The sequence below is a fragment of the Ovis aries genome, chromosome 1, assembly GCF_016772045.2.
Source record: "Ovis aries strain OAR_USU_Benz2616 breed Rambouillet chromosome 1, ARS-UI_Ramb_v3.0, whole genome shotgun sequence".
In the NCBI taxonomy this organism is placed as follows: domain Eukaryota; kingdom Metazoa; phylum Chordata; class Mammalia; order Artiodactyla; family Bovidae; genus Ovis; species Ovis aries.
Window position 1 is genome coordinate 260,213,146 of NC_056054.1, and position 27,678 is coordinate 260,240,823.

At 42.5% G+C, this 27,678-nt stretch overlaps 1 protein-coding gene, 1 non-coding gene and 1 pseudogene across 2 annotated transcripts in view; all 3 read right to left on the minus strand.

The window, feature by feature from the left end:
* Nucleotides 1–1,215: 1,215 nt before the first annotated feature.
* Nucleotides 1,216–27,678, minus strand: part of LCA5L (lebercilin LCA5 like) — a 39,835-nt gene continuing 13,372 nt past the window's right edge. The window contains exons 2-9 of the mRNA XM_012103821.5: nucleotides 27,080–27,237; nucleotides 23,147–23,475; nucleotides 15,197–15,711; nucleotides 11,858–11,995; nucleotides 8,395–8,479; nucleotides 5,958–6,064; nucleotides 5,674–5,791; nucleotides 1,216–2,043 (exon numbers count right to left, since the gene is read on the minus strand). Coding sequence (XP_011959211.3) covers nucleotides 1,313–2,043; nucleotides 5,674–5,791; nucleotides 5,958–6,064; nucleotides 8,395–8,479; nucleotides 11,858–11,995; nucleotides 15,197–15,711; nucleotides 23,147–23,465 — 2,013 coding nt within the window. The 5' untranslated portion in view covers nucleotides 23,466–23,475; nucleotides 27,080–27,237 and the 3' untranslated portion in view covers nucleotides 1,216–1,312. The remainder of the gene's footprint in view (nucleotides 2,044–5,673; nucleotides 5,792–5,957; nucleotides 6,065–8,394; nucleotides 8,480–11,857; nucleotides 11,996–15,196; nucleotides 15,712–23,146; nucleotides 23,476–27,079; nucleotides 27,238–27,678) is intronic.
* On the minus strand, nucleotides 18,577–18,651 carry LOC114111338 (small nucleolar RNA U2-30; annotated as a pseudogene).
* On the minus strand, nucleotides 18,781–18,860 carry LOC114111340 (small nucleolar RNA U2-19). Its single transcript, XR_003587413.1, has one exon. It is a non-coding gene; the product is annotated as a small nucleolar RNA U2-19 (small nucleolar RNA).

The window sequence follows — 27,678 nt, forward strand, 5'->3', positions numbered from 1 at the left end:
TTCCACTAATTTTCCTACTACACTATTCTTTCCTAATCTCTCCGTATATCTTTAATTAAACAATTAATTCCTCAGACGCCGACGCCTTCCCCACTTCAAATTCCCTGGATCCACCGGGGCTGGACCCCGGCACTATGGTTTTTCCAGTAGTCACGCATGGATGTGAGAGTTGGATTATAAAGAAAGCTGAGTGCCGAAGAACTGATGCTTTTGAACTGCGGTGTTGGAGAAGACTCTTGAGAGTCCCTTGGACTGCAAGGAGATCCAACCAGTCCATTCTAAAGGAAATCAGTCCTGACTATTCATTGGAAGGACTGATGTTGAAGCTAAAACTCCAATCCGTTGGACACCTGATGCAAAGAACTGACTCATTGGAAAAGACCCTGATGCTGGGAAAGATTGAAGGCAGAAGAAGGAGATAATAGAGAATGAGATGGTTGGATGGTGTCACTGACTCAATGGACATGAGTTTGAGTAAACTCCAGGAGTTGGTGATGGACAGGGAGGCCGGTATGCTGCAGTTCACGGGGGTCACAAAGAGTCGGACACAATTGAGCGACTGAATTGAACTGAACTGATATATGAATAAAGGTAAGTTAATTAACATTGGGAGTACAGTCTCCTCTGTACAGTCCTAATATAAAATATTCTAAGTATAATGAATATATTCATTAGGACTGAGCAGCTAACCCAGTGGACACTAATTATAACAATATACTGTTTTAAACAAGATTGATAGAAAAAGGGTTACGTTACAAGTATTCAACACATATAAATAAAAAATATGGGTGTACTTGAGGAAAGTGTTAACAACCAGGGCAGGATATTGGATACCCAGTTTACCTGAATAAGAGATGCTCAAAAATAATTTTCATAAAACCAAGCTTGGTAATCAATATGCTTTTTTTAAAAAAAGAAAAGAGAGCCTTCTTATATTCTCTTTCAGAGCTGCTTCCATGCTTTTAAGTTACAATGTAGTCTGATTCCTGATAAGGTTCTGACAGGTATGAGAAGTGTATGTTTTGGGTTGACTAACTTAGACTTATTAGCTATGGAGCCCCATGGAATATTGAAATAATATAATGAATTAGTCTTCCAAAAGATAGTGGACATGTTTCAGTTGTTGGAAAAAAAGATGTAATTTTGTATTTGAAATGTTGTCATTGGCTAATATACAATGGACTTTTAAAATTAGATTAGAAATAAAACAAAACCTTAATTTTAAAAAATCAGTTTAAGTATTGAAAACACACATTAAAGTTACAAGACTAAAGGCCCATAAAGCCAGAGTGGGTTAGGATACCGATTATATTTAAATAATTATCTTTGTCTTTCCTTCTGTGGGTGAAGATGACTTAATAGAATTTACTACAGTTACTCCAGAATCTCCAAAAGCATTGCTGGTGGGGGCCTGGCTAGGGGGTAGATGATGTATCTTTGTACTCTGCAAAGTCTCCTCAGGCTCTTTCATAACAGTAGTACTTGTTTGGTTGTTTTTTAAGACAGAGCCTGATCCAAAGAGTTCCTCCACTAGATTGCTTTTCTTCTCCCTGAAAGTTGTGTCTTTTGCCTTTGTTCTGGAAGATTTAGCAAAGGAGGGTTCGTGGGCGATGGCAGGATGCTCCAGCTTCATTTCTTCCGAGTGACTGTGGTGCTTGCCTGTGCTATGAGTGTACCTCATGCTGCCTGCACTGACCAGCCCACCTGAGGCGGGAAGCCCGTGATGCAGGTTTTCGATTGCTTCTGTGAATGAATAATGCTTTCTTTGTCTGAAGGGTATTTTGAAATTTGGAGCAGCATTTTTATCTGGCATATCACCCATGTCACTGATTTCTGGACTTCTTTTAAACTTGTCTTTTTCTGTATCGTCTTCCTGACCACCTTCCCCTTCGGGATGGATTACTTCAATTCTTTTTGGTGGTAGTTCCTGTTCTTCTTTCACCAAAGTGGTCTTCTTTTCTTGATTTTCTGTTCTGTCTCTCTGTTGTCCAGTATTCTTCAGAGATGGTTGTGCTTCCAAATATTGTTCTTCCTTGGATAAATCTGTAGTAGAAAAATAGTCAATTTATTGATCTTTAAAATTAGTAGATTTCTGTTTCAAGATGGCATGTTGAGCACACTTATTTATACCTCCTGACAAGCACATTAAAATGACAAAAAGGAAATAAAAGTAATGCGTACAACCCTAGAATACAGGGAAAGGTGCTATTAGCAAGTCTGATATGTTATACTTTTGTAGAACATACCAGATAAGTGAAAATTATGAAGCCAAAAGAAAATGATGTTCATAAACTTTGCCAATACATTATTAACAGATGTTCAACATCACCAGCTAGGTTGTGCCAATTAAAAAACAGTGAGTATTTTTCACTCATCCAATTGGCAAGTAATTTTCAGAACTGGTGAGAATATGGGGAAATGGAAACTTTTGTTCCCCATTGATGGGTGAGTAAGATGGTAGGTAGTCTGGATGGTGATTTGGAAGTATCTATCAAAATTTTAGGTGAGCATGCCCTTAGACCCAACAACTTCCCTTTTAGAAACAAACTCTACCAAAATATACAAAAGTGTGTCTAAGGATGTTCACTGTAGCCTGATTTAGTAAGAGTGAAACATCCTGAATATCCCTGGAAGGAGTCCTGGTTGAATCAGTTAGAGCAAGCGCATGCATGCTGTCTCTTCAGTCGTGTCTAACTCTTTAGGACCCAAGAACTGTAGACCCCAGGCTCCTCCATCCATGGGATTTTCCAGGCAAGAATGCTGAAGTGGGTTGCCATTTCCTACTCCAGGGGATGTTCCCGCCCCAGAGACCGAACCCAGTCTCTTATGTTTCCTGCGTAGACATTGGCAGACAGGTTCTTTACCATTAGTGTCACCTGGGAAGCCCCCAAGAACGCTTGGGGCTGTGCAATCTGGGCAGTAATTATAGAGAATGAGAAGGTAGCCTGTGCTGACAGAAGACACAATCGCAGAACACCGTCAGGTGCAGAGATGTTCTTTCCTCTGCTGCTTCTTCCCCGGGCACCCAGGAAACCCTGTGTGCAGCCCTCTGCTCGTCCCAGGACCAGACCTGCGTGGGTTCTGAGGAAACAGCATCACTCCCTGCCAGGCACTCAGCGAGGCCATCGTTTGTGAGGGAGAATGGGGACACAGTTGGGTATGCAGAGTTGAAACGTTTTCTCATGTGAATAAACTCTTGAATAAAATAATTTACCTACACTCTAGGAAAATGAAAAAAAAATACTAGGAGGAGAAAGTAGTATGTTTCAAGAATTAATGGTGAGCCTAGAAGCTAGTCAAACATACTAAATAACTGTTAATATTATGCCTTATAACACCTGATGAGAATGTTAACATTTGAGACCATGGGGGGAATGTGCTTGTTTTCCCCTGCCTCCCCTGTCCCCGCCTGGCCTCCCTGGCCCCAGAAGAGGGTCTGCTCCCTCCTCTGCTCCAGCTGGTTCCAGCTCCTGGGGATCTTCCTGGAGGCCACAGCCCTTGTACGACTCCTCCTCTGGCCCTGGCATCCCTAGGACATTCTGTGCCAGGAGTAGGTCATGTCCTTACTGGTCTCTCTTGAGCTGTCTGGACTCAACGTTGTCTTTCCCTCCACCCCTCCTCCCCACCCCCTCCTTAGTCTGGACCCTCTTTTTCATACCCATTGCCCTCCATCACTGCTGATCTCCCCAAGAGCACAGGATCCTGAGAGCACAGCATTTCCCCCCAGTATTTGGAGCAGTCCCAGACACACAGTATATGCTCAGAAAATATTTGTCAAGCAAGTGAAGAAACTTTCTAGGACAATATGTGTGAGTGTTAGTTGTTCAGTGGTGTCTGACTCTTTGTAACCCCATGGACTGTAGCCCACCAGGTTCCTCTGTCCATGGGATTCTCCAGGCAAGAATACTGGAGTGGGTTACCATTTCTGTCTACAGGGGATATTCCCAACCCAGAGATTGAACTCAGGTCTCCTGCATTACAGGTGGATACTTTATCTTCTGAGCCATTACCAAAATGGACTAAAAAACAGGTGGAAAAAGTAAACAGAACCAGTATCTACTGCATTGGAGCAGTGGTTTTCCAGGTGGTGCAACCCGACCTGGGGTTTGTTTAAACTTCATTCTAAGGCCATTTGGGGACTTCCCTGGTGGTCCAGTGGCTAAAACTTTGCACTCCCAATGCAGGGGGCCTGGGTTTGATTCCTGGTCAGGAAACTAGATCCTACATGTCACAACTAAGACCTGGCCCAGCCAAATAAATAAACATTACAAAAAGAAAATAAAGCTTTCCTGGTGGCTCAGAATATGCTTGCAAAGCAGGAGACTGAGGTTCGATCCTTGGGTCAGAAAGATCCCCTTGAGAAGGAAATGGCAACCCACTGCAGTATTCTTGCCTGGAGAATCAGGCAAGAATCAGGAAAGTATCCTGGGCTACAGTCCATTGGGGTCGCAAAGAGTTGGATATACTACAACTAAGACCTGGCATGGCCAACTAAATAAACATTACAAAAAGAAAATAAAGCCACTTGGGCCCCACAGCTAAGATGTGGCCTCTCCAGGCCCACTGCCTGAGGCCCTGAGGGCCCCCTGGGAGGTCTTTCCCGTGGCTGCTCTTTCCAGGGGGTTGTGCTTGCCCAGCTGGGTGGAGGGTCACCCAGATGCCCCTATATCAATAATTTAACATGGAAACAATGGGGGAGTGTCTTCAACATTCTGAGGGAAAATGATCTTTGTACTAGAATTTTCTTTCCAGTCCATTACTAACCAAGTCTAGGGTAGAACCATGACATCCCCAGGGAAAGGTACACAGAGTTGCCTAATGTGCACCTGTTTCTCAAGAAGCCAGTAGAGGTTTTGCTCCTTGTCCAGGATGGCATTCATTACAGGAGGATACAGGAAGAAGGGGGGCAAGAATCAGCAGGAAGGGTGATGGGAGCCCCTGGACCACAGAGGCAAAGGGTACCAGGCCTGAGGCCAAGGGCTTAAACCTTAAGGGCTGGCATCACCAAGACTCTGCTAGCTAACCCCCCAGCGTCTAGCATCCTTGGTCCATCCTGACCGGCCCGTAGCCTGGTGGAGGCATCCCTCCCACTGTGGTGTCTGCAGCCTGGGTGGGCTGAGAATACTCCAGAGCCCAGTGCACGGGGCCTCTCCCTGCACCAGCAGAGCAACCCTGCCACGTGTCTGGCTCTTATGGGTCCCCATCCCCCAGGACTGTGAGTGACCTTGACCCCGGCCAGGCCCTGTGCCCTCAGGGAAGCTGCAGCCAGTTTGTATCCAGCCTGCCTGCTCTGCAGTCTTCTTCAGGGGCGGTGCTTCCCTTAATTCAGCTGGGTTTGGGTTTGAGACTCAGTTTTTCAAAAGTGAATATGTTGTTTAGGATACACACAGGTTTGGGAGCTGTGGCAGAAAATGGAATGTCGAGGTTGCTTTTGGTGGTGGTGATGGGGCGGGGCAAGAGCGTTATGGTTATGAAGAGCCCACAGGGTGTCCCAGGGGATGCTCATGTTCTGTTTCTTAAACAAGGTAGTGGCTACGCAGGTGTTTATTTTGTAACAGTTCTCTCAACTGAACACATCTGTTTTATGTATATTTTTAAACACAAACATAGTGAGTAATTCACAACTTAAAAAAACAAAGTGTAAAGGAGACTTTTACTAGTTGTTAAAATTACCTTCATATTTTCTCTTGGAATCCTCTTGGTTTGGTAGTTTGCTGATACAGGGAGGAATTGCATGGATTATTTCAATAGATTTCTCTTTATGACCATTGTTTCCTGTTGTCTTTTTGCTCTATAATTTAGAAAAGTGGCAAAAAATATTTTTTGGTGGTAGAGATAATTTTAAATTGTGCTTTATTTAATGACTACAACAACTTTTTGTATAGAACAAGTGTGTAAAGCCTATGTTTGCAAAAGTATGTTTAATTAGACAGTTCAAGAATTCAAATTTGCTGTACCTTAGTTGTCCAAGGTGGAACATCTTCCGATTTTTGGGTTTCCTGGTGTCGCATACTCGTAAATGGAAAACTTTTCTTGTCTGCTTGTACTGACTTTGTTGAAGAAACTACAGAACAGTTACATTCAATATATGTGAGAAGCATAACTTACATTTGGAAGCAATGTTGATTTTAAATAGAAAATAACAACTGAAGTTGGTAACGTAATAATGAAACAAAGTATACTAGACATTTTCTAAAGATGTTCAGTAAATATGAAACATTTGCCAGTTTCACTTTCTCCTCTGCCACGTTAGCACTTTTCTCCTGTTTTGGGCTGCAGAGGTTATGGGTATCACAGTGGTGCCCATACAAGAGGCATGAGGATGGGTGGGCATTGCTCTGGGAGGACACAGCGGCCCCTGCTGGCAGGAGGGGTTCAGAAGCATAGTTCTGCAGTTGCGATAGGGGCGCCACCATGTCTCCTGCGTCAGAGCTCTTGGTTATCAATGGTTAGATCGCCCATGCTAAAGTTCACGACTTCTAAATCTGGTAGCCACTTTCTTCGGAGGTTTTATCCTATTTAAATAACCCCATGTTTGATTTTATCATCTCTGCTGGCTGTTATTCTGGATTATAAACCAAGAGCAAAGAGATTGTTGCCTTGAAAAGTAAACACATAGTTACTTCTAGCAAGAAGAGGTGTTTCTGTTGTTCCTCTTCTTAGCAGAATCTTGCTGGAAGGTCTTGTCTGTCCAGGGTGGGGTGGGGAGTGAGTAAGTACATCCTGTCTTGAAGGACAAGGTACTACTGATCCCCTGGAGAAAGGAATGGCAACCCCACTGCAGTATTCTTGCCTGGGAAATCTCATGGACAGAGGAGCCTGGTGGGCTACATACAGTCCATGGGGTCACAAAGGGTCGGACACGACTGAACGACAAAACACAAACACAACACAGCAATAAAAAGGTACAAACTAATGATAATAGCACAGCATAGATGAGTCTCAAACACACTATGCTGAATAAGAGAAGACAGATACAAAAGAGGACCTGCTGTATAATCCCACTTGTGAATCTGTAAAACAGGCAGACTGAGCAACTGTGACTGAAGGGAGGTCAGAGGTGGCTTTGGGCTGGGCCTGGAGGATCCCTGACCTGACTGCCAGGGACAAGGGCACCTCCTGAGGAGACGGCCATATTCTACATCTAGACAGAGGTAATGGTTACATGGGTATAAGCACATGTCAAAACCCACTGGACTGCACACTTAAAATGGAGGCACTGCACTGAGGTTTATGCATACTCAGTTGTGTCTGACTCTTAGCGACCCCATGGACTGTAGCTTGCCAGGCTCCTCTGTCCATGGGATTTCCCAGGCAAGAATACTGCAGTGGGTTTGCCATTTCCTCCTCCAGGGGATCTTCCTGACCCAGGGATCGAACCTGCCTCTCCTTTGTCTCCTGCATTGGCAGGTGGATTTACCACTGAGCAACCCAGGAAACCCACTGTATTGAGGTGAGAGTGTTAGTTGCTCAGTCGTGTCCAATTCTTTACATCCCAAGGGCTATACCTGCCAGGCTCCTCTGTCCATGAAATTCTCCAGGCAAGAATACTGGAGTGGGTTGCCATTCCCAACCCAGGGATTGAATTCTGGTCTCCTGCATTGCAGGCAGATTCTTTACCATCTGAGCCAAAGGTACCTAAATAAAGGTAACCTTAAAAATCTACACAGGGTCCTCCCTGGTGGTCCAGTGAGTGGTTAGGACTCGGTGCTTCTACTGCAGGGGGTGTGAGTTCCATTCCTAGGTCTGGGAACTAGGATCTCACATGCCATGAGGCTCCGCCAAAACAAAAAACAAAAAACAAAAAACCCAAACAGAAAACAAAACAAAAAATCCACACACTGGATGACAGATCTACCTAGAAAGTTCAGTATTTGGCAGACATGTTGCATCAAACTGAAAGTTATCCCCTCATTCATGCGAGTGAGGACATAAAGGACCGAGCCGAAGATGGGAGAAGGACTGCATCTCTGTTTTCTTCTAGCTGTTTCAACCATGGGGTGGTTTCATTATTCTATATTATGTTACAGTGCCTAACAAAATGATTTTTTAAAAAATAGACTTTTGGACTCTGTGGAAGAAGGCGAGGGTGGGATGATTTATAGATGGCCAGTCCAGGTTCGATGCATGAGACAGGGTGCTCAGGGCTGGTGCACTGCCTGAGGGATGGGATGGGAGGGAGGTGGGAGAGGGGTTCAGGATAGGGGACACATGTACACCCATGGCTGAATCATGTGAATGTATGGCAAAAACCACTACAATAAGTTAATTAGCCTCCAATTAAAATAAATTAATTTGAAAAAAATGTCCATTATCTTGATGATATTAGTTAGGAAAATTTGACTACATACTTGAAAACAGATTTCAAGCAAAAATAATTGAAACATGCTTTACCTTTTGGATAATCTTCTTTGTCATGTAAATTTCTGAGTATCCGGTTAGTATAGATGTTTCTAATTTCGAGCTCTCGATCCTTCTCCTATAAAGAACCACAATACCAATATTTCTATAAGTGTTTACTTTATCAACCTTCATTTTCTGTAAAAAACTATTTAATGTGAGGCGCTTGGTAAGCTCTAGCAGAAATTGGCCATATCATGTTATATCATTCCCAACATAAAAAAGTTAGTTCTTTTTTAAAAAATATGTATTTATTTTGGCCACGGTGGGTCTTAGTTGTGGCATGTGGAATCTTGTTCCCTGACTGGGGATTGAACCTGGGTCCCTTGCTTTGGGGAGTCTTAGCTGCTGGACCACCAGGGAAGTGCCAAAAAAGCACTAGCTTTTGAACAGAGTGATAAACCATTGTGACTCAGACAATATTTTGAAGAGTTTGCAAGCCAAATTCTTTCACAGTTTTTTTTTTCTGTTCCCTGGGTCTGCACCAAGTTTACTGTTCTTTGTGGTGCAATTCAGTGGCCACTAATCATGTTGTTCCTTGGATTAACTAGAATTAAAAATATTTAGTTCTGAGTCACATGACCCGTATTGTGGATGCTCAGTCCTGTATGTGAGTGGTGACCACAGGGTTGGACAGTGAGAGAGAACACTGTCCTCATCACAGAAAGTTTTGTCTGTACAGCCAGTGCAGGGTGGGTGGGACCTGGAACAAAAATACTGCTCTTTAGTTTGAGATTTTGGTGCTGACTTTTTAAGTCTTGGCAAAACAAAAGGTTTGACACCCTGGTCTTCTGACAAAAATTGAAGTATGGTTGATGTATAGTATTATATAAGTTATAGGTGTGGTGTAGTGATCACAAGTTTTAAAGGTTATACTCCTTATTGTAAAATATTGGCTATATTCCCTGTATTGTACTGTGTTTCCCTGTAGCCTAGTTTATACCTAATAGTTTGAATGTTTTACTTTCCTACCCCTATAGTACCCTTCCACCTCTCCCTCCCCATTGTTGACCACAAGTTTGTTCTGTATACTCATGAGTCTGCTTCTTTTTTGTTATATTCACTAGGTTGTTGTATTTTTTAGACTCCACATTTAAGTGATATCATACAGTATTTGTCTTTCTCTGTTTAACATATTTCACTTGACACTATTTTGAGCTGTGGTGTTGGAGAAGACTCTTGAGAGTCCCTTGGACTGCAAGGAGATCCAACCAGTCCATTCTAAAGGAAATCAGTCCTGGGTGTTCTTTGGAAGGACTGATGCTAAAGCTGAAACTCCAGTACTTTGGCCACCTCATGTGAAGAGTTGACTCATTGGAAAAGACCCTGATGCTGGGAGGGATTGGGGGCAGGAGGAGAAGGGGACGACAGAGGATGAGATGGCTGGATGGCATCACACGACTGAGCGACTGAACTGAACTGAACTGAATACCTTCCAAGTTAGGCTATACTTTAAAAGTCAGTTTTGTAAGAAGCAAGTGAGACTTTAAAATGAATTTATGTGTATATAAAGTAGATAAGCAACAAGGATTTACCATATAACCCAGGCAATAATATTCAAGATCTTATAATAACCTACAATGGAAAATAACCTGAAAAAATATAACTGAACCACTTTCTACCTGAAACTAACATAATATTGTAAATAAACTATCCTTCAAAAAAACAAATAAAATGAATTTATGGGCCACTCAGATGTTGGAGAAGACTCTTTAGAGTCCCTTGCACTGCGAGGAGATCCAACCAGTCCATCCTAAAGGAGATCAGTCCTGGGTGTTCATTGGAAGGACTGATGTTGAAGCTGAAACTCCAGTACTTTGGCCGTCTGATGCGAAGAACTGACTCATTTGAAAAGACCTTGATGCTGGGAAAGATTGAGGGCAGGGGGAGAAGGGGATGACAGAGGATGAGATGGTTGAATGGCATCACTGACTCAATGGACATGGGTTTGGGTGGACTCCAGGAGTTGGTGATGGACAGGGCCTGGTGTGCTGCAATTCATGGGGTCACAAAGAGTAGGACACGACTGAGTGACTGAACTGAACTGAAAATTATTCTAACTATTTTAATGTTATAAGTTAATTCTTTAATCCAAAAATTTATTTTGGGTTCCACTAAAGTGTTGAGAAACGCTGGGCTGGAAGAAGCACAAGCTGGAATCAAGATTGCCGGCAGAAATATCAATAACCTCAGATATGCAGATGACACCATCCTTATGGCAGAAAGTGAAGAGGAACTGAAAAGCCTCTTGATGAAAGTGAAAGAGGAGGGTGAAAAAGCTGGCTTAAAGCTCAACATTCAGAAAACGAAGATCATGACATCTGGTCCCATCACTTCATGGGAAATAGATGGGGAAACAGTGGAAACAGTGTCAGACTTTATCTTTTTGGGCTGCAGATGGTGATTGCAGCCATGAAATGAAAAGACGCTTATTCCTTGGAAGGAAAGCATATTCAAAAGCAGAGACATTACTTTGCCAACAAAGGTCCGTCTAGTCAAGGCTATGGTTTTCCAGTAGTCATGTATGGATGTGAGAGTTGGACTGGGAAGACAGCTGAGCACTGAAGAATTGATGCTTTTGAACTGTGGTGTTGGAGAAGACTCTTGAGAGTCCCTTGGACTGCAAGGAGATCCAACCAGTCTGTTCTGAAGGAGACCAGCCCTGGGATTTCTTTGGAAGGAATGATGCTAAAGCTGAAACTCCAGTACTTTGGCCACCTCATGCAAAGAGTTGACTCATTGGAAAAGATTCTGATGCTGGGAGGGATTGTGGGCAGGAGGAGAAGGGGACGACAGAGGATGAGATGGCTGGATGGCATCACCAACTCGATAGACCTGAGTTGGAGTGAACTCTGGGAGTTGGTGATGGACAGGGAGGCCTGGCATGCTGCAGTCCACGGGGTCACAGAATCAGAGATAACTGAGCGACTGAACTGAACTGAACTGTCTGTATAGTCAAAGCTATGGTTTTTCTCACATGTACAGATGTGAGAGTTGTATCATAAAGAAGCCTGAGCACAAAAGAAATGATGCTTTCAAATTATTGTGTTGGAGAAAACTCTTGAGAATCCCTTGGAGTGCAAGGAGATCAAAGCAGTCAATATTAAAGGAAATCAGTCCTGAATATTCATTGAAAACACTGATGCTGAAGCTGAAACTCCAATACTTTGGCCACCTGATAGGAAGAGCTGCCTCACTGGAAAAGACCCTGATGCTGGAAAGGATGAGGGCAAGAAGAAAATGGGGCAATAAAGGATGAGATTGTGGGTTGGCATCATCAAACCAATGGACATGAGTTTGAGCAAGCTCTGGGAGATAGTGAAGGACAAGGAAGCCTGGTGTGCTGCAGTTCATGGGGTCACAAAGAGTTGGACATGACCGAACAACAACAGCTCTGATATTTTTGGAAGCTGAATTTCACAAGTTTTGGTACATTTTGCTTTAAAAAAAAAAGTACCTTAAGTTTTTGTTGAAGGTGTTTTATTTCCATCTGCAGAGTCTTTGTGGCAGCCTGAGCTGCTAAGGTCTTCCGGTTCTCAAAGGTCAGCTGCCGAGTAAAGGCTTTATTGTTCAGCCTCAATTGTTTCTCCAAGCCCTGAAAACAGTACATATTTCAGCTCTTTGTGACCAGTGTAGTATTATACAAAACGTCAACTGTAATGAAACTAATTACACTTATGAAAAGTTCAAGATTTTAATATAATTTTAGTGGGGAGAACACATATTAGAACTAAAAATTATCATACACTCACAGAGAGGCACAAAGCCCAAAAATCTCAGATCCCAATGCTAGAGAATATATATCATGTTTACAGTCTGATGTTTTTTACACTCTGGAAGTTGATAAAAAAGAAATTTTGGGGGGGGGGAACAGAGCCTGAAAATCAATAAGTATGATCAGTGTTACACTTCCGGAGAAGGCAATGGCAACCCACTCCAGTGTTCTTGCCTGGAGAATCCCAGGGACGGGGGAGCCTGGTGGGCTGCCGTCTCTGGGGTCGCACAGAGTTGGACATGACTGAAGCGACTTAGCAGCAGCAGCAGCAGCAGTGTTACACTTTCAAACTAAACCTAAGCAATTGTATTGAAATGAAGTATTATGCTAACTTGGCATAGTGCACTCTGTGAAAATCTTTCAAGCATCTCTTGCTGAAAGCTTTACCAGCATCAGTGCAGATCATGATTCTGTGGGACTGTGATTCTCGGATAACCGAGACTGGAAATTATGCTGGGGCCTCACTGAGCCACACCTGTGTGAATGGGTTATATGTGAGACAGTGACATGACTGACTTATTAGCACAATGGAGTGCAGTGGAGTGGAGTTGCTCAGTCGTGTCCGACTCTTTGCGACCCCACGGACTGTAGCTTACCAGGCTCCTCTGTCCATGGGATTTTCCAGGCAATAGTACTGGAGTGGGTTGCCATTTCCTTCTCCAATAACCTCCTATAAAAATGCAGGATTTACTATTGCCTATTCACCTTTCTGGAATGAGACGTGTTTTACTAGAGAACTGTTTGAGCAGGACTTTAACAAGAGGTTGGCCTAAAGACCTTTTCTTTCCTTTTTTACCATAAAGTTTCCCTTTATGGATTCCCTCACTATAACATTAACACTTTCTCATTAAAGTGTAAAATATGATAAACTAATGGGATTGAAATGAAATAATCTTTAAAATCACACTTTCTAAAATATTAACATTAAAAAAAATACCTACAGGTTTTGTCCCACAAATGTTTTCCCCCCACCAAATGCCCTAAAATCAAATGAAATCTCCTATATGACCAAGGGCTCCTGATAAGAAAATAGCTAAGTAGTTCTTGAATTCTTTTTGGTTTTGGTTGTAGTATAGAGACGTGAACTACTTAAACATATCTGTGAAAATATGTAGATGAGATACAAATACATGTACTTTCACATGACAGACAGATGCTAAGATGGATTCAGTGCTACCTGAAACGCCAAACATTAGGAACTTGGTACACTATTTACGACAGTAAAAAAGGACGTTCCTCATTATGTCCTGTAGCTCACATATCCATTTTATGTGAGAAAATTCTCTTTGAAAATAGAGGAGGATTTTTACCAAAAAAGAAAGAAATAACTGAGAAATGGCTGAAATGAACTTAATGTCTTATTATTTCAAGTAAATACTTGTCTACTTCATGAATGATTTCTATTTCATAGAAAATACTTGTCTCTCACCATTAAGGAATGCAAGAATAAGTTAATTCCATTTGTGTCCATTCCATTTTGTGTTCATAGAGACCAAAACCACCTAATGTAGAATAGGCAGAATTCTCAGTGTAATCAGTGTTCTCCCAAATCACTCCTTGTAAACCCAAGCTTTTAACCACCATGCACCCTTGAGGAATACCAACCTATCCATTCCTTCAGTGATTTGCATTCCTTTCCCCTATCTGTCTCCAGGAATATTACTAGAAAACTTGTCTGTTTCCAGGACATGGGTCTTTGTGGTCAGACTGGACAGATGGATGAGGGAGAGAACAAGGAAGGGGGTGAGGAGATGCACTTACAGTTTAGAGACGTGATCTTTTCAGGAGCAGTTTGGAGCAGAGGCTCACTTTCTAAGAAAGGTTTCCCACAACATAGCACAGCAGGACACAGCACGACACAGCACGACACACTGCCCTCCAGCATGTGAACAGATTCCCCTCACCCTGGCAGCCAGACCATCTCAGAGAATGCTCATTTCCAGATAAATGAGCCCCACTGTAACCGAGTAGGACACTATGGGGCTTTTTCTGGAACAGGGACCCCTCCCCACCACATGTCCTCCATCTGCCTCCTGTCTTTAGAAAAGCTTTAGCCTCCTATAACTTGCCTGAGTTCCAAAGAGTAATTTTAATCAGAGAAGTGAGAAGATGCAGAAAGAGATGAAAATAGTAAAGTAAGACAATTTGTTTCCCTGGTGACTCAGATGGTAAAGAAGCTGCCTGAAATGCAGGAGACCCAGGTTTGATCCCTAGGTCAGGAAGATACCTTGGAGAAAGGAATGGCTACCCACTCCAGTATTCTTGCCTGGAAAATCCCATAGACAGAGGAGCCTGGTGGGCTATAGTCCATGGGGTAGCAAAGAGTTAGACATGACTGAGCAACTAAACACAGCACAAGACAAAATAATAATAGTTTAGCTATTAAAGTTAAGAACTTTAAGTTCCTCCTCAAGGGCTATAGGTAATATTCCGAGCCATTTTCTGTGAGTTGTTTTGCAGATACTGAACCCCCACCAGGTAGAAGAAGTTTAACTGCATGCTGCCCACAAGCACACAGACCCCAGACTGGCTGGAACCAGAAGGTTGATGATGCTGACTCCTGAATACCTCACCACCAACCAGTCAGAGGAATGTCCATGAACTGATCACATAACACACCACCCCCAACCTTGTCTTTAAAAATTTTTCCCTGAAAGCCACTGGGGGATTTCAGGCATTTTGATCACTAACTACCTGGACTCCTTGCTTGGCATTTGCAATAAATGCTGCGCTTTCCTTTAGCACTTCAGCGCAGGGTCAGTAGACTGGCTTTGCTGCCTGTGGATGAGTGGACCTGAGTTAGGTTGTGTGACACAAACACAGAAGGAGCCCTGGCTCAGTCCACAGCAAGAGGGGCTGTTTCTGTTTCTCCTGCACACCTCCCGTTCCTGCCCCCACCCCATCTCACCATCCGTGTGCTCAGCCCAGTAGTGCTTCATTCCTCAGGCAAGAATGATGAATGCACACCCTCTCCAGATTGCTTTTGGAACCTTAATGTTTCTAGGCCTCTGAAGTACAGACCTGTATCTTTTTGTCGTTTGCCTCCATCTTTGCTGTAAGAATGGACAACCTCTGAGTGAGCTCTTCTCTCTCTGAAAGACTCTTGTCTTCAGAAATCCTCTGCAGTGCCTGCAAGGCATCTTTTGTCCTCAGCAGCTCACTGTCTGTCTCTCTCAGCTTCCTCGACACAGCTCTTTCTTTTCCCTGGGATTTTCTGAGGAGCTGCCTTAAATTTTTCACTTCGTTCTGATGTTTGGCCATAATTTGAGGTAGATTATTTTGTGAATTCTCATATTTTCCTATAGCTTTCAAGTGCTTAAGCTGGAGTTGTTTCAGAAATTGGTTTTCTATGACTGTGGCCTCCGCTTTGTGGTGCAGATCAGCTAACTCATTCTTCAGTTCTTTGATCTTATGAAGCCTCGCTGACAGGATGCGGTGGGCCATGGCATCGCGTCTCTGGGCAGCCACACTGATCTGAGAGTTGAGGAATGGTACATTCCAGCTGTGCTTTTTTCTAACCGAGATTTCCTTCTGGCCTGTGTAAGAAGATAATCCAGTCTGTTACTATAGTCATATGTATGTGCTTAGTTGCTCAGTCATGTGTGACTCTTTGTGATCCTATGGACTGTAGCCCGCCAGACTCCTCTATCCATGGGGATTCTCCAGGCAAGAATATTGGAGTGGGTGGCCTATCCCTTCTCCAGAGGCTCTTCCTGACCCAGGAATCAAACCAGGGTCTCCTGCATTGCAGATGGAGTCTTTACAAGCTGAGTTACCAGGGAAGTCCAATCATATGCATATAGATATGTAGGTATGCAGGTATCTGTAATACTCATGCCCCCCCCTTCCCCCCTACTCCCACACACATACACATACACACACAAGGTAGAAGGGGAAGGAACTAACACTGAATGAATACTCATGCTTTATGCTAGGTACTTTAAGTCCAGCGATCTCATTTAATGCAATCCTTTTAAGGTCAGTAGTAGTCCATTTTATAGCTAGAGATTATAAGTCATTTGTCCATGGTTCAGTTCAGTTCAGTTCAGTCGCTCAGTTGTGTCCGGCTCTTTGTGACCCCATGAATTGCAGCACGCCAGGCCTCCCTGTCCATCACCAACTCCTGGAGTTCACTCAAACTCATGTCCATTGAGTCAGTGATGCCATTCAGCCATCTCATCCTCTGTCGTCCCCTTCTTCTCCTGCCCCCAATCCCTCCCAGCATCAAAGTCTTTTCCAATGAGTCAACTCTCCTCATGAGGTTACATAACCACAAAGTGACATAAAAGGAATTGAAATCAGTTCTTCTCTGACTCTAAAACCCGCACTTACTTCTATTATAAAAGGTAAACTAAAAACCATAAGAATAAATAACATTTACCAAGCATTTCCCATATGTGAAGCATTGAATTAAATGCTTTATGTAATAGATTATCTGATGTAATTCTGCCAACAAAATGTTATGAGGCAATTAGGGGGTAACATTAGAGCCAAGAGTTATATATGAAGGTCTCATAGATTTAAAAAGATGTTTAAAGAGCCATTAAATTGCTTAGAGAATTCATATAAGTATTCTATCTCTCAATATATCTAACATAGGCAGTTTTTCCTTTGTTGCTTTTGGCTGGGCACTCAATTAACCAGTTAGATAGTTTGTGCTCAGGAAACTATTTTGATCAAAAAGCATCTAAATGATATTACACCAAGCTCATATAACTGAATTTGCATATGTCAACTGTATGTGTAACATCACTGTATTATTATCCCATTTTATTTTTTAAATTAATTTTCATTGGAGTATAGTTGTTTAACACTGTTGTGTTAGTTTCTGCTGTACAGCAAAGTGAACCAGCTGTATGTGTACATACATCCCTTCTTCCTTGGATTTCCTTATTTAGGTCACCACAGAGCACTGAGTAGAATTCCCTATATATCATGTTCTCATTAGTTATCTATTTTATATATGGTATCAGTAGTGTCTATTATTGCATTTTAATGATGATGCTTATCAACGGGCACACAGCTAGTAAGTGGCGAAACAGACTCCGGTCTGTGTACCTTTGCCACTTCCCCACAGGTATGTGCGTTTATATGATATTCATATGTGCATCTGTGTATGTACACATGTGTGTGCCTGTATCTATATCAGTATACCTGTATTCTGAGAAAGAGTGGTTGGAACTGGATTCTAGAATTTAAAAATGTATGATCCTCATCCTGCAGAGAAAGCCTCTTAGTGGCCAGTGTCACTGGGGTCTTAGCCCTGAGCTATTGGCCCAAGTGAGGACACATTGTTTGAGACACGGCTCAGTGTGTTTGGTCTAGTGGTGGGAAAGGCAATTCTGCCTGTGATGGAAACAATGAGCCAGCAGAGATAGAGGACACTTTCTGGGGATAAAGCATCTGCATCTTGAGGGTGACAGACCACACAGATATCAGTGACCACACTATCTGTTTCCCAGGTGGTTCAGTGGTAAAGAATCTGCCTGCCAATGCAGGAGATGCAAGAGACATGGGTTTGATCACAAGTTTGGGAAGATCCCCTGGAGAAGGAAATGGCAACTCTCTCCAGTATTCTTGCCTGGAGAATCCTCATGAACAGAGGAGCTTGGCGGGCTATAGTTCATGGAGCCACAAAGAATCAAACACGACTGAGCGATTAGCACTTTCCTTTTTTTTTTTTTTTTTTAAAGCTGAATGGTTAAACTATTCTTAAGATACCTAGTTGTTAAACCACTAGGCTAAAACACTTAAATTAATTCACCAAAAACATGTACATCTAGGTCCATAGTCAAAAAGGGACTCTTGTTACTCAAGACCAGTCATGCCTTCCCAGTACAGACAGTGAAATAAGCTCTTTGGACAGACCTAAGCCCAAGCCCTGCTTCACTGGCTCCAACTTTCCTCAGCCATTTCCCCAGGTACACCCTCACTCCCATCCTCCTTTTCAAAGCACCTCTGTCCTCCTGTCACACTGCTGTGCCCATCCTCCCAGCCCCGTTGTGGTCCTGTCTCGATGTCATCTTCCTCTTTGTGTCACAGTCTCATTCTGTTCCTGCCGTCTGCGCCCTCAGTCTGGTTCAGGTCCTCATCCTGAGCCAGGTCCCTGCTGGTGCTGGCGCTACCCTCTGCTGGGTCCTCTCTCTCTTCCAGGTCACCTTAAAGGAGGTGGCCCCTTCTTCCAAAGACCAGGGTAGGAAGAGGTTCAAAGGCAGGCCTTTCCCCTTCCTGTTCTCCACAGCTCCAGCATCAGTTGCAAAGCATACCTGCTTAACCCCACCTTAGGGCTTCCACCCACCTCTGCCCAAAGACAATAGGGCAAAAGGTGTCCCAAGCAAATGAACGTACTAAAATAACTTTTCTTTTTTGGTATACCATTTTTTCCCCCTTATTTAAAATTCTGAGCTCAGAGCAAGTGTAGAAACCTTCATAGTTATAATAAACAGGTCCACAGTAAAACCTTTTCATCATTGCTCAGAAATGATCAGTCTTTCATACACATACATCCACAGCCAGCTCTCACTCACCCACCAATAAGTCCTCAGTTATCCACTGTCACCTTTACAAAAACACACACACATCTTATTTTAAATTATTCTCGTGGTTCTCAGAACTACAGAGATCATGCATCAGGTAGACTGGGAGCTCTTCTGAGGCTCAGATTTGGCTATGTTCATCATTGATCCACTTCAGTGAGAGCAGATCTCAGAGAAGGTATACCAGTTTTTTGAATGACTATCACAAAACATCTTGGTGGGCTTCCCAGGTGGTACTAGTCGTAAAGAACCTATCTGCCAGTGCAGGAGACATAAGGAATCACAGGTTTGATCCCTGGGTCAGGAAGATCCCCTGGAGTAGGGCATGACAACCCCATCCAGTATTCCACTAATGAACCTTGCCTGGAGAATCCCATGGACAGAGAAGCCTGGCAGGCTACAGTCCATGGAGGTCACAAAGAGTCAGACATGACTGAGCGACTTAGCATGCACCCACGTGCACACATGTTTTGGCATTGTATTGACAAATCACAGTAAAGAAGGGTACAATTGAAGGAATTCTGAAAGTAAATTTTTCTACAAAAGAAAGAACCACATTTTGAAAATCAAATTATAGAAATATGTTGCTTCCTATTTACAGTAATCTAAAGAAAGGCAATGGCAAAGAATGCTCAAACTACCGCACAATTGCACTCATCTCAGATGCTAATAAAGTGATGCTTAAAATTCTCAAAGCCAGGCTTCAGCAATACGTGAACTGTAAACTTCCGGATGTTCAAGCTGGTTTTAGAAGAGGCAGAGAGGAACCAGAGATCAAATTGCCAACATTCCCTGGATCATCGAAAAAGCCAGAGAGTTCCAGAAAAACATCTATTTCTGCTTTATTGACTATGCCAAAGCCTTTGACTGTGTGGATCACAATAAATTGAGGAAGATTCTGCAAGAGTTGGGAATACCAGACCACCTGACCTGCCTCTTGAGAAACGTGTATGCAGGTCAGGAAGCAACAGTTCAAACTGGACATGGAACAACAGACTAGTTCCAAATAGGAAAAGGAGTACGTCAAGGCTGTATATTGTCACCCTGCTTATTTAACTTATATGCAGAGTATATCATGAGAAACGTTGGGCTGGAAGAAGCACAAGCTAGAATCAAGATTGCTGGGAGAAATATCAATACCCTCAGATATGCAGATGACACCACCCTTATGGTAGAAAGTGAAGAAGAACTAAAGAGCTTCTTGATGAAAGCGAAAGAGGAGAGTGAAAAAGTTGGCTTAAAGCTCAACATTCAGAAAATGAAGATCATGGCATCTGGTCCCATCACTTCATGGGAAATAGATGGGAAACAGAGGAAACAGTGTCAGACTTTATTTTTCTGGGCTCCAAAATCACTGCAGATGGTGACTGCAGCCATGAAATTAAAAGAAGCTTACTCCTTGGAAGAAAAGTTATGACCAACCTAGACAGCATATTCAAAAGCAGAGACATTACTTTGCCGACAAAGGTCCATCTAGTCAAGGCTATGGCTTTTCCAGTAGTCATGTATGGATGTGAGGGCTGGACTATAAAGAAAGCTGAGCACCAAAAAATTGATGCTTTTGAACTGTGGTGTTGGAGAAGACTCTTGAGAGTCCCTTGGACTGCAAGGAGATCCAACCAGTCCATCCTAAAGGAGATTAGTTCTGGGTGTTCATTGGAAGGACTGATGTTGAAGCTGAAACTCCAATACTTTGGCCACCTGATGTGAAGAGTTGACTCAATTGAAAAGACCTTGATGCTGGGAAAGATTGAGGGCAGGAGGAGAAGGGGACGACAGAGGATGAGATGGTTGGATGGCATCACCGACTCAATGGACATGGGTTTGGGTGGACTCTGGGAGTCAGTGATGGACAGGGAGGCCTGGCATGCTGGGATTCATGTGGTTGCAAAGAGTCGGACATGACTAAGCGACTCAACTGAACTGAACTGAAGTATATAAATCTCTAGTATCTAACCAGAGCAAAAATCCTATCAAATTGAAGTTCTCATTTTATCCTTATAATTTTTCTCTATGAGATGTTCTTCTGCTATAAAATGTGCTTTTCTAAGATGAGAATTGAAAATAATCTCTGATGCTATTATCTTTGAGTGAATTCTGGGTCTCTATTGGTGGTTCCTGATTCAATGTTACCAGCCCCTGAGGGTCAGAGGTCTCCTTTTATATATCAGAAAGCTGAACAGAAATTGAACCTTCACTCAAGAAGGGACTGCATTGGCTAGACATTATGCCTTATTGGTTGAGGTTAGTTACATTTTTGTGTGCCTACTTAGTTGCTAAGTTTTGTCCCACTCTTTGTGACCCTATGGACTGCACCTGCCAGGCTCCTCTGTCCATGGAATTCTGCAGGCAAGAATCCTGGAGTGGGTTGCTATTTCCTTCTCCAGGGGATCTTCCTGATCCAGGATTGAACCTACATCTCCTGCACTGGCAGGCAGATTCTTTACCACAAAGCCACCAGGGAACCCCAAGAATTACCTTACCCAAGCATTGATTCTTTACTTACTTGCTGATTGAATTTTTTTGGCAAACACTTACACGACATGGGCTGTGAAGGAAGAAAAGAATAAAAGGATACACCAAGAATATTTTTTATCGTTCTGTGACAAAGCTTGATGTTACAAGTGTTTGAAGGTCATTACACATTGGGGTACAGGGATCTTCAGGGGCATAAAATTTGGGTTAAAGAAGCAGCCAAGATTTACTTAAAATAATTCGAGAGTATTCACACACAAAAGAGTACCCAAGGGAGAACAAGTCTTCACTAGTGGATTCACTAGTCCTCACTAGGATCATGGAATTTAGGTTCTGCGTGCTCAGTCACTTCAGCAGTGTCCGACTGTTTGTGACCCCATGAACTGTAGCCCTCCAGGCTCCTCTGTGCATGGGATTCTCCAGGCAAGAATACTGGAGTGGGGTGCCATGCCCTCCTCCTGGGGATCTTCTATACCCAAGGATCAAAGTCTTCTGCATTGGCAGCAGATTCTTTACCACCGTGTCACCTGGGAAACCCTCACTTGGATCACGGAATCTAGGTTCCAGTCCACTGTGAAGTGATAGTTCATTTGGGCTGCTGCCAATTTATGAATAAGTACCTTGCATAAAGGATACAATAAACACTTGGTGGAATAAATATATGAGGAATCAGTTTTTAAAATTTGTATTGTAAGGCTCTTAGAACTCAACATGCAGTTTGTTTCTTGTAGAAATAATTTTATAAACACTAACTGCCTTCTTACACAGTTCTGTGAAATTCTAGACTCCGTATAAGATGTAGTATATTGTTTGATGATTTCTTGTCATAAACCCACGGGGACCAGACTACTTCTGAATTTTGGGGGGTTTATTCTTTGGGATGGGCTTCCTGGTGGCTCAGGCTTCTCCTGGCAGGCTCTTCTGCCCTGGCCTTGCCAGTGGGTGCAGGACTCCCATCTCTCCAGAGAAAGGGCTGTGAAACCTTTCTAGAACCTGGAGGAAAACTATGGGTCCTTCTCCCTAGAAAGTTCACAAACACAAATAGATGCACACAGATACAGACACTCATACAAAATGCAAAGGATTCCCTAAGGCTCCCAGAGTCAGGTCTTAGATGAAGACTCCCTGCTCTGAGGCTGGGAAGAAGGGCAACTGAAGACTCCAGCTCTTCACAGGGTCCCAGGTGGGCTGGCTGTGGGAGGCAGGCGCTGGGTGAATGTGGCACTGGACGTGCTCCACGTTCAACAGGCCCTTAATTGTTTTTCGGCCACTTACTGACACCAGTTCTGATGGTCCCAGCCGGAAAAGAGTGGCAGCGGTTTCTACACAGGGAATATTTATAAGCCCGGCATTGCATGCCTGGGAATAACCACAGTCTAGGCAAGGGGGCAGGAAGTGAGGAGGTCGAGGATGGTACAGAGCTACTCTCAGTTTGGACAGTTAGAAGCTGATGCTGTTGCTACTCTTAAAATCCGCAAGGAAATGACATTAACAGCCTTTTGACCAGCCCTGTATCCTAAAAAGCATCTTTGCCAATATGCCTCACCGGACTCGAAGACCATCTTCCTGGGGTGCTGAGACAGATAGTTACATTTCACTGGAGATTGAAACCTTGCCTCTTCAGCTGAGATGAAAGGCAAGAAGCCCGTGAAATCCAAGTACTGTGGTGCGCTGTAACAGGGCCACCTGTTAACTAAAAACGGAACTAACCTCACTCATGGGTTCCAGGAGGGTAAGCTGGGCAAGAGGGCTTTCTGTCATTTTGTGATTATTCTTAATTTCTCTATTTCCTACTCCTTCTATGAAAAATTCACTTGTAATACTTATAATTTTATAAGTACTGGTGCAATCTGGAAAAACAATAAAACTGAATATGGGCCACTCCAGGTTACCAGTGCATTAAATAATAACGTTATTATAACCCGAAATTTGGTCTTGGTTGGGAGATTTTGCTTCTTACCTTTAGGTTGGGAGATTTTAGAAACATTATACTTCGTCTTCTCCTTTTTTTCTTTTACTGTAGGCTTCTCTAAGTAGTTGTTTCTAGCTGTGGTTTCTGAGCACACAGACAGAAAGTCTTCTGAATAATCGCAGTGGGAGCTTGGGCTTCTGCAGGAACACTGAGATCTGCTGTAATCAACACTCTTGGCAGAGGCCTCACTGTTCCTGGGAAAACCTGGGCTGTTGCTCTCCCTTTTTGAGGAACTCCCGCCATTTTCGAAGGCTGTGCTGGGGAAATGTCCACCCAGATTTGTTTCTGTTGGACCAGCCAATGACATAGTAAACAACCTAATAGAAGAAAAGCATTTTTAGATTTGGAGCTACAGCCCTTACAACGAACCTATGCTTTATCATGTGTACGTGTTCAGTTGTGTCTGACTCTTTGTACCATGGACTGTATCCTGCCAGGCTCCTCTGTCCATGGGATTCTCCAGGCAAGAGTACTGGAGTGGGTTGCCATTTCCTCCTCCAGGGGATCTTCCTGATCCAGGGACTGGACCAGTGTCTCTTACGTCTCCTGCATTGGCAGGTGGGTTCTTTACCACTTGATCCACCTGGGAAGCCCATGCTTTATTATAGTTAACTAACTATAAATGCACAATTAGGGATGCAAAACAACACATTATTTTTGAAGTAGGTTCCAGAAAAAAATTTCAATTTGGTTTTTATATTTTTTTCTACCTGAAATATAAGACTCCTGGGACTGGACTTTGGGGAGACTATATTGACAGGAATTATAAAGTTCACATCAGATAACAACAACAGGGACAATTTATAAGTTAGTGAATTACATTCTCATTCTCTTAGGCTGGCTGTTTGTTGGGATTTTAAAAAATTGGAATATAGTTGATTTATAATCTTGTGTTAATTTCAGGTGTACAGCAAAGTGATTGAGTTATACATATATACATATATATATATATATATATGTATACACACTAGAACACAGAATGCTTTAAATTCCCAAACCAGTTCTATTTCTGAATCTTTCTCTAAGAACTACTTTGAGCTTCCTTAGACTCAGTCTGAACTGTGTTTTGTTTTGGGAAATGGTGATCAGGCGCTGTCTGGAAGATTACAAGGCCTTCCTGCTGATTATCAAGAGGGATAAATGGCACCTCACTGTTGTTTACTGGATGGTGAGGATCACCTAGCTACATTCATTCATTCACCTGGGAAAACAACCAGATGATTCCTCCATGTGTAGTCACTGTTCTTCCCCAGAGAGTGATCAAGAGGAGAACCACATTTACCCTTCAGATGTTGACTTTGGAATGCACACAGGTGGTGGGCAGCATCTAAGATGGCCTGCACCGATTCCCACTTTCTGGTGTAATCCCCTTAACTCCGGTGTGACTCAGAGGTGGCTTCTAAGGTGAGGTAACTAAAGGACTCTGACTTCCTTCTATTAAAAAAAATTTATTTATTTTTAATACATTTATTATTTGTAATAAATAAATTAATATTATTCGTTTATAAATGCTCTTCCCTGGTGGCTCAGATGGTAAAGAATTTGCTTGCAATGTGGAAGACCTGGGTTCAATCCCTGGGTCAGGAAGATCCCCTGGAGGAGGGAATGGCAACCCATTCCAGTATTCTTGCCTGGAGAATCCCATGGACAGAGGAGCCTGGCGAGCTACAGTCCATGGGGTTGCAAAGAGTTAGACATGACTGAGTGACTAACACTTTCACTTGAACTTATAATAAATGTATTATATTTACATTATTTATATAATATTTATATATAATAACTAATGTTATCTATAATAATATATTAATATTATTAATATAATTTATATTAATGTACATAATATTATATATACACACACAGAGGTCTCCATTACTGCCTGTGGGCTTTCTCTGGTTGCAGCCAGCAGGGTCTACTCTCTAGTTCTGGACTGTGGGCTTTTCATCATAGTAACTTCTGTTGTGGCAGATCATGGGCTGCAGGGGGCAAGGGTTCAGTGGTTGTGACACATGGTCCCACGGCAAGTGTGATCTTCTTGGACCAGCAGTTGAACCCATGTTCCCTGCATTGGAACACGGATTCTTAACCTCTGGACAATGGGGAACATACAGCCTGCTAAGTCTTCGTATATCCAATTTATGATAGTGTACAGTTCAGATTTTCAGTAGCATTTATAATTGAACAATTAGTGTTTACACTATAACGATGCCCGTTTTATTGCACCTGAAGCATGATTTTACTGTGTTTCTATCATTATAGAGTTTTTAGTATTAGTAGTCTCTTTGCTGTTACGTATGACTCAGGAATTGCAGGTCAAGAAGAAACAGTACCTGACATGAAACAGCTGACCGGTTCAGATTTGGGAAAGGAGAGTGACAAGGCTGTATGTTGTCACCCTGCTTATTTAACTTATATGCAGAGTACATCATGTGAAATGCCAGGCTGGATGAAGCGCAAGCTGGAATCAAGATTGCTGGGAGAAATATCAATAACCTCAGATATGCAGATGACACCACCCTTATGGCAGAAAGTGAAGAGGAACTAAAGAGCCTCTTGATGTAAGTGAAATAGGAGAGTGAAAAAGTTGGCTTAAAACTCAACATTATAAAAACAAAAATCATGGCATCAGGTCCCATCACTTCATGGCAAATAGAAGGGGAAAAAGTGGAAGCAGTGACAGATTTTCTCTTCTTGGTCTCCAAAATCACTACAAATGGTGACTGTAGTTATGAAATTAGAAGACACTTACTTCTTAGAAGAAAGGCTATGACATATGGCAATCTGAACATTTTAAAAAGCAAAGACATCAGTTTACCGAACAAGGTCCGTATAGTCAAAGCTATGGTCTTTCCAGTAGTCATGTACGGATGTGAGAGTTGGACCATAAAGAAGGCTGAACACCAAAGAATTGATGCTTTCAAATTGTGCTGGAGAAGACTCTTGAGAGTCCCTTGGAATGCAAGATCAAACCAGCTAATCCTAAGGGAATCAACTCTGAGTACTTATTGGAAATCAACCCTGAATCCTCATTGGAAGGACTGATGCTGAAACTGAAGTTCCAGTACTTTGGCCACCTGATGTGAAGAGCTGACTCATTGGAAAAGACCCCGATGCTGGGAAAGACTGACAACAAAAGGAGAAGAGAGTGCAGAGAATGAGTTTGTTGGATGGCATCATCAATTCAATGGACATGAACTTGGACAAACTCTGGGAGATGGGGAGGGACAGGGAGGCCTCACATGCTGCAGTCCATGAGGTCCCAAAGAGTTGGACACAACTTAGCAAGTGAACAACATGACTCAGGAATATAACCCACAATTAAAAAGACTAATGGAAAATTGTGAACCTTTTGATGATATGATTTTTCTGGAATGCACTGTGGTGAAAAGGGGTATCTGCTTATATATACAATAAATTTGTAAATCACATTCATTTAATTATAGAATAAGAAATAAGATTGCTGAAGAGCAAGATTCATATCTGAATAATTCTGAATACTACAGTGTTGTATATTTGCTCAATTCTGCTTTTACAACAAGGCCAACCAAAAAATAAACACAAGCAAAAATGTTTTAAAATGAATAAATGTGGACTTCCTTGTGGTGCAGTGGATAAGAATCCGTCTGCCAATGCAGGGGATATGGGTTCAGTCTTTGGTCTGGGAAGATTGCACATGCTGAAGGGCAACTAAGCCCCTGAGTCACAACTACTGAGCCCACGTGTTGCAACTACTGAAGCCCATGCGCCTAGAGCCTCTGCTCCTCAAGAGAAGCCACTCCAGTGAGAAGTCTGTGCAGTGCAACAAAGAATAGCCCCAACTCGCAGCAACTAGAGAAAGCCTGCACACAGCAATGTAGGCCCAGTGCAGCCAAAAAATAAAAATAAATAAAATGTAAAATAAAGATAAAATGAATTAATGCATACCTGGTGTTCTTTACCAGATGTTCCTAAGATGTATGAAAAATCAACTTTATGTCCTGAGCAGAGGGGTCTTCACACTGTAGTATTTATGAAGTTTTCAGGATAGTGTTTTTTTGACATGTTTTGATTTCTTTTTAAGAAAATAATGTATTTCAAAAAACCTAGAATGATATTACAGAAGGAAAATGTTAAGAGCCCATAAACAAACATTTATAAAAGAAGTTAACCTAGATGTCCATTAGCAGATGGATGGATAAGAAAGCTGTGATACATATACACAATGGAATATTACTCAGCCATTAAAAAGAATACATTTGAATCAGTTCTAATGAGGCGGATGAAACTGGAGTCTATTATATAGAGTGAAGTAAGCCAGAAAGAAAAACACCAATACAGTATACTAACGTATATATATGGAATTTAGAAAGAAGGTAACGATTACCCTGTATGCAAGACAACAAAAGAGACACAGATGTATAGAACAGTCTTTTGGACTCTGTCGGGAAGGGCGAGGGTGGGACGTTATGGGAGAATGGCATTGGAACATGTAAAATATATGTGAAACGAATCGCCAGTCCAGGTTTGCTGCATGATACATGGTG